Source organism: Lipotes vexillifer, unplaced genomic scaffold, assembly GCF_000442215.2.
Source record: "Lipotes vexillifer unplaced genomic scaffold, Lipotes_vexillifer_v1.1 scaffold808, whole genome shotgun sequence".
Taxonomy (NCBI): domain Eukaryota; kingdom Metazoa; phylum Chordata; class Mammalia; order Artiodactyla; family Lipotidae; genus Lipotes; species Lipotes vexillifer.
Window position 1 is genome coordinate 473,444 of NW_006786020.1, and position 7,523 is coordinate 480,966.

Sequence of the window (7,523 nt, forward strand, 5' to 3'; positions counted from 1 at the left end):
AAAAAAAAAAAAAAAAAAAAAAAAAAAAGAAGAAGAAGGCTGCAAATGTAAGAAACTTGTGATGCCGGAGCAGAGGTTCCTATCTGGCCTCTTGTCTTCTCAGTGAGGTTGCAAGTAATCTATTGTGATAAGAGTAAGCAGTCCTGGGAAGAAAAGCTGTGGTGGGGAGCCAGTTGGGATGAACTAAAAGATGAACAGCATGGAAATCCAATCTAGCTTGGTGTGCCATTGATACTTTTAAGTTTTACTTTTCTTATGAATGTGATTGTAATTTACTTTATTTAAACACTAAATTCAAGCTCATTTGGTTCTTTCGGGAGCCGCAGTTCCGGTAAATGAAAATTCATTATATAAAAAGTCATTTAATCATTCTTTTTTTCCCATAGTTCTGTATTTCTGTCCGTTTCCTCCATACGCACAGTTTTTTATTCATCTAGTAAATGCTAATCCAGTTACGATTTTATTCTAAAAGAGAGACCCATAGTAACAGGAAGTTTCTTTCTTTTTAAAAATTATCCCTTTTTATATAGCACTCTGTAGTTTAACAGGATAGTTACAAAGTCTTAGGAAGCCTTCCCTTAAGGAACTTAAGTTCAGAAACTGGTTAATCATCTAGTTACAGCGTGGTGAATACAATAATAAGAAAGAAAACAAGGCCTAATACTATAACATTAGGTCAGGGAAACAAATGAAAGGAAATTATTCATTCTCCTTCGGCTGATCATTCTCATTTTAAAAGAGCATAAAGCCCAAACCACTATGTTGACTTTGAACACAATGGAAAATTTGTTTCCCTCATTGAAACAATATTCTTAAACCATGTTCTGGGTTCTTGAAATAGAATACACTCTTATTTGTTTATATTTAAAACTACCATATTGGTATCTTTATTAAAAATCAGGCTATTTAGGGCAGTGCTTCTCAAACTTTAGTTTCTTTCAAATCACCTGGAGGAGTTATTAAAATAGATTTCTTGGGTCCCACCTCAAAAGTATCTAATTCAGTAGGTCTGAGTGGACCCGAATATTTACATTTCTAACAGGTACCCAGATGATGCTGATGGCTCCTGGTCCAGGGACCACACATGGAGAGCTACTGATTTATTCAAACTCAGAAAAATGTAATGGCTTCCCAACATGAACCAGTAGTCATTTCTAATCCAAGTACTACCATATTGACTCTCTCAGTATGCATTTGAGCTCCTATGTGCCAAGCACTGTTCACTTCTTCACAGAGGTGAAGAAGATAATCCACCTCCCTCAAGCAGCTCAGTCTCATAGAGTTAACAGTGGTAGTAGTATTTAAACTCACTTAATCCTCACAGGAGCTTTGTGGATTGGGGTATATAATCCTTATTTTAGGTTAAAAAAAAAAAAAAAGAGTTCTAGAAAGGTAAAATAATTTCCTAGAATTCACAGTGATTACATGGAGGAGCCAGAATTTCCTGGTTATGCACTATAAAAAGTTTGTGAAGATTTTAGTGGGCCACAAAAGGGATGGATATTTGGTTCTACCTTAGGAAATCAGAAGATGTTGCAGAAGAGGTGGCACTGAACATCTTAAGGAACAAGTTAAAGATAGCCAGATGAATTGGAACTGTGAGCATTTCCAGCTGAGGGAGCAGTTTCTGCAAAGCCATGGAAACCTGAGAGAACATATGTTCCACAGACTGCAAATAGCTATGTAAGACCATAACACAATATACCACGTGGGGTATGAGAGAAAAGGAGACCATAGAAGGCTGAGGTCAAGGTCGTAAAGGGTTTTGTATACAAGGCTAAGAAATTTTTTAAGTAGAGTAAATTTTTTATTACTACTCTTCTAATTTTCATCTCTAAGCCAGTGGTTCTCAAAGTATGATTTGTCTGGCAGCAGAATTGGCATCACCTGGAAACTTGTTAGACATGCAGGTTCCTGGGCCCGACCCCAGACCTACTGAATCTGAAAGGTGGAGCCCAGCAATCTGTGTTTTAATAAAACATCTAGATGACTCGACTCTGGTACATGCTAAAGTTTGAGAACCTCTGCAGTAGGTTGTAGGATTCTTGATAACAGCCTTCAGAGTGGCCAAAGGTGACTATAGTGATAGTAATAGTATCTGTGACTGATTTGATTCTGTTAAAGTACAGTGTTTAACAAAATTGGAATAGTAATACCTTTTAAGGGAAACATATCTTCAACATGATCCATTTATACTTTGCAAACCTGTTCCTCCATAGCAGTAAAAGAGATCTGAGTCAGGACTAGAGGTTATTATATCAGCAAAGAATGGGATGCTAATTATTGTTCCTTAGCCGAGGGAATGGTTTGGAAACTGACTAGGTTTTTGTTTTAATTATCAAAAAAGAAGAAGAAGGAATAAACCTTTTTTAAGGTTTTTGAGGTTTATTTGGGGTTTTTGTTTTGTTTGCTCATTAATATGTAAAACTGGTGTTAAAGTTAGCACTTAGATATTCTGTTTAAAACTGATGTGTTAAAAGAATTGAATGTATTTAAGTCATGAAATGACTAAAACCATTTCACTTTTTCCTTGACATAGAAGTAAAAAATAAAGTATAATCTAGGATTCTCAGGCAAATTCTAATCTAAATGCCTGTCACTATCTTTTTTGCCAAATTATGACCAGTGTTTGGTGAATTTATCTATGTGGTGTCTGAATTGAACTTTACATTAAAATTTATATAGTTCGGTAGTTTTTGGTTACATGAAGCCATACTTTGCTCTCTACAAGCATTTAAAGCCTAACATATATAAGTATTTATTAATGATCTATATATCCTTTCCAGTTACTAGGTATACAGAAGCCCCTTTTCATCTTAGCAACAGCAGCAAGAAGTGAAGTAGTATGCTGTAATTAATGTGGTTAATGCTCAGATAAACAAGCTTAGTGTTTTCCGCGCATTGACTCAGGATTTAAAAGTTCAAAGTCCACTGAGGCATTGACACCAGCCCCTTCATTTTACAGATGAGGAAACTGAGGCCCAGGGAAGTTAAATAGTTGATTACTGATGGTCATATAGGTAGTGAGTAGCAGAACCAGGATTATAACCAGATCTACTTAGATTATAATAAAAAAAAGGCACCACTACATCAGACAGGATATTTCTGAGGCTCAGTCTGATAGAACATTGAGGGTCCACATCATCTGAAGCAAAATAGTCTTCAGATATATTAGCACCTAAATTTAGCACTACACACTAAATGAAGAGTATGTAGTAAAAGTTTTGTATAAAAATGGTTTAAAGACCTCTTTTTGTATTGATACAGTAGATTAACATATCCGATTTATATTTACAAGAAAATCTAGTAACTATTCTTTAAAGTTTACAAAAACACCAAGAAAAGGATATAGATCCTCGCTACATACATGGGAAAATATAAACTGCCAAAGAGAACAATTATTCAGCCTCCTGTGTCATTATCACAGAAATGCTAAGGTGATACTGAAACTTGGGATGTACTTACCAGCTAGACTACTTCCAATTATTTCTAGGAAAAATTGGTCTAAAGCACATACCTTAGTAGGTGATTTTTGCCAGCTAGTAAACTACAGTCAAAGCATACAGGTCTGTCTGCCAGAATGTTGAGTTCCTTGTTAACCAACCCTGCAAGTACTGAGTTCCTTGTTAACCAACCCTGCAAGTACTGAAAAGCCTCTGAATCATTTTTATAAGCCAGTTTTTAAAATTTAAAAACCAGACGTTAAAATATAAAATCTGTAGTAGAAAAATCATCGTCTGAATTTAATGCAATAAGTAACCACTGGAATTTCTACATGAAAGGCAATTAGAATATATAGTTGGTAAATGAAGAGATGTGGAGAGGGTACTGTTCATTCAAAATGTATCTTAAGTTCACTGAATTGAGAACTGGATAGAATTGGGAGTTACTTTTTAAAGTAGCATATATATGTCATTGGCAAATTAGAAGTATTGAAACTACAGAGATTTCTACAAGCCATCTGTTTATTGAGATCATTTTCAAAACGAGAGTTCTGAGTATGAAATTGTGAGAATAGACTAATAATCTATTTTAAATTACTATTTTTGGTTTTAAGTAAAACACAGTTGTTTTAAATTATTTTAAGAGTTGGAAGGGAGCTTACATTTTTTAGAATAATTTAATGAAATATTCTAATTTTTTCCAGTGCATCTGGGGGAGGTGGTGTAGCCATTGACAACAAAATAGAACAAGCAATGGTAAGTAAAAATTTATAGTCCTCTCATTTCAGAGATTGTTGGATTTCATCAATTCTAAAAAACAAATACCTAATTTCTTTAAACCAAGATGACCAAAGTGTATTTTTTGATAATGAGATTTGGTTGAAAATGCTAGAATGTTGAGAATTTTTAGTCTAGAAATACCAGTGGAATAGATATTTCCCCTACTTGAACATGTTACATTTCATGCCATTTTGGGGAATATACATAATCAACATGCATTTGATCCCCTAAATATCTCAGCATCAAAAATAATTTAGAGACAAAAGACTATTAAAATGAAAACTTCAGCTGGAAATCTTTTCCATCCTTTGGTTATTTACGGTGACACTTTTACTCAGCTTTAATAAACAGACTTGTTTCTGTTGATTCTGATTCTGATTTCTGCTATTACTATCAATTTTTTGGTTTTCTTAAAGATATTCTACTCATATTATTTAAAATATTTTGATTCAAGTTATTAAAACCATAGATAGATTATAAATAAAGGCCATTGGTCTCAAACTATTTTTTTTTTTTAATCCTGAGGTTTTAAAGTTGGAAATTGCAGGTCACTTCATCTCTTAAAGCACTACTATAACTAGTTTATTATCAGACAGTTTAATATCCTTTGTTCTCTTCGTCTGATGTCTAAATATATGATTTTAAACCTTTTTTAAAAATTCTAATCTTATATTAATTGACAATTTAAGGAGTTGGTATTTTTTGAAATCACTCCAAACTTTGAAAATAAAATCCTGGGCTTGCTGCCCTAGTTGGGAGCTAGATTTTTTCCATCCCATCTTCCTTAGTGTCAGTCAAGAAACAGTAGAAACATTAAAAGCAAGAGCAGGAAAACTATATAAATGTAGTTTAAATAAACTGTGTTTATAGTATAAATATAAACTATATAAAACTATATAAATATAAAACTGCCTAATGTTTATAAGGCACCAGGTAGGCTAGAACCAAATAGCAACTCCTTTCCCTTTCACTCTTTTTGACATTCCTAATTTTGTTCTTCACAGGATCTGGTGAAAAGCCATTTGATGTATGCAGTAAGAGAAGAAGTGGAAGTTCTAAAGGAACAAATAAAAGAATTAGTTGAAAGAAACTCTTTACTTGAACGAGAAAATGCACTGTTAAAATCTCTTTCAAACAATGATCAGTTATCCCAACTCCCAGCCCAACAGGCCAATGCTGGTAGCACTTCTCAACAGCAAGCAGTGATAGCACAGCCTCCGCAGCCAACACAGCCTCCGCAGCAGCCGAATGTGTCCTCAGCATAAAGCTTTCTTGCCTCATTAAGAAAAAAACTGAAAGCAGTCTATCCTTGTGTGCCACTGGTGTTCTTTCCACTTTATACGAAAGCAAGTAGCCATGCTTCAGTTGTGTGTTTGGCCTTTTCAGTATTAGACAATCATTCTACAAGAGCTTTTCCTCTCTTTGAGATGTCATGCAGTGCTGTTGATGTCCAGTTTATGTCATCAGTACACAAGGAGAATAATAGATGGGGTGTATTCAAGAGAGCAAAGTTAGCATTTTACCTGGTGCGCACGAGTGGGGTCTTTTAAGAGCTTTGGTGGCTCTCCCATGTTTCCTATTATCCATGGATTTACCCTGAGCCTTCCTATCGCATTATAAATAACAGTTCATCTAAAGAGCCACTTTTCTTTCAATATCAGTAACATTTGCCTACATAAGTTTTCATTTATTTGTGTTTTATTTATTACAGGGCTGCTATTTTCATAATGTACATGAACAATGTCACAGAACTTTTTTAATTTTTTTGAATAATTATAAGTATCAGTAAAGGAATTGAAAGACAGGATTGCATTTAATAGATGAAACGTTTAGGCAATAATTGAACAAAAGAATCCTGGCATATTTCTAACACTAATGACAATTTACCTTCGGTATTTATTTTCAGTAGTAAAGACCCAGCTTGAATGTAAATTTTGTATAGTGTAAGTATGAAGAACATAGTGCAACTGTACAGGTAGTCACCAGTTATTGTGATATAATAAATAATTGGGCTATTTTGATGAAGAAAACTTTGTTCATTTGTTTCTACTTTCTAATAGAGAAATTGCCACGATTCCTCTGCTTTTTGACATTTCGTATGACTTTTTTTTCGGGTGGGGATAAAAAGCTGTGAAATTGTTCAACCTACTTTGTAACCAAAGAAGCAAAGCTGTGTAATGGAGTTTTGTTGGGTTTTTTTGTTGTTTTTTTTTTTATAATGCACATTCTTTATGTATTTTTATTTAGTGTTCTCTCGGTCACAATTTTCTTTGCTGTCTAGCATGATCTGCATGACCTATAATCTTTGAACCACTTTCGTACCTCATGTTTTTATCCAGCACTCTTATTGTAATATGTACTAGTCTGTGAACAATGTCAAATAAAAAAGAACGAACAGGTAGTATGGTGGAGCTGAGCTAGTGTACTATACACTAGTTGTAAAAAAAAAAAAAAAAAAAAAAAAAAAAAAGAAGAGGAAAAATAATGAAGTGAGCCATCTTTTTGTTCATTTAAAATGGTGTTTTGAATTTCGTATGCAGAAAACGTTTTGTTACATTGCAGATTTTAATGTATTTAATAAATGCAACATGCAGATTAAGTGCAGTGTATACTGAGTATTTAAATTAAAATGTACATTTCATAAATACAGTTTCAAGAGAAAGCATCATTTTGTGTATACTAACACATTAAGTATATGTCAGAAATTGATGTATAAATATATATTTTAACACATTTTCTGAAATTAAACTGCAGTTTTGTTGAAATGTTTGGCTCTATATGTGTTCAAAATTTAATTTGATTAGATTTGTATTTTCAGAGTTCCAAATATTCCTTCAATGAAAACCTATGTTATTAATGACTTAATGATGGTTCTTAAATTTTCAAAGTAAAATAATTTAAAGAATGCAAGAATGGTGAGCAATATTTGTACTCAATATTCATATTATGTCAATGACATTTAAGTAGGAAATCCTTGTCTACCAGAACTTTTACTTGAATTCAGAAAGGTGCCTGTAGAAATTAACATGCTCTGTATCTATAGCCAACTAGCTAATCAGGAGTTAATAAGAATCAATAGTTAGGTCTTCGCATTAAAAGAAGATAAGTGTTCTTTATCTAAAATTAAAACTTAAATAAGTCACAAACTCAATGCATAAAATCAGAGTGTACATGGGATTTCCAATTATTTTATATTCTAGTTATGCTGCAGGATATATTCACTAAAAACACAATTTCAATGCTAATAGAAATAACTAAAGGAACTAAGTACTTAGGCTTGAAGAAGCAACCTAAAGATAT

At 33.2% G+C, this 7,523-nt stretch overlaps 1 protein-coding gene across 1 annotated transcript in view; it reads left to right on the forward strand.

Moving 5' to 3' along the window:
- TSC22D2 (TSC22 domain family member 2) overlaps positions 1 to 6,681 on the forward strand; it is a 50,230-nt gene extending 43,549 nt beyond the window's left edge. The window contains exons 3-4 of the mRNA XM_007458380.1: positions 4,148 to 4,199; positions 5,228 to 6,681. Of these exons, the coding sequence (XP_007458442.1) occupies positions 4,148 to 4,199; positions 5,228 to 5,488 (313 nt within the window). The 3' untranslated portion in view covers positions 5,489 to 6,681. The remainder of the gene's footprint in view (positions 1 to 4,147; positions 4,200 to 5,227) is intronic.
- Positions 6,682 to 7,523: the final 842 nt, after the last annotated feature.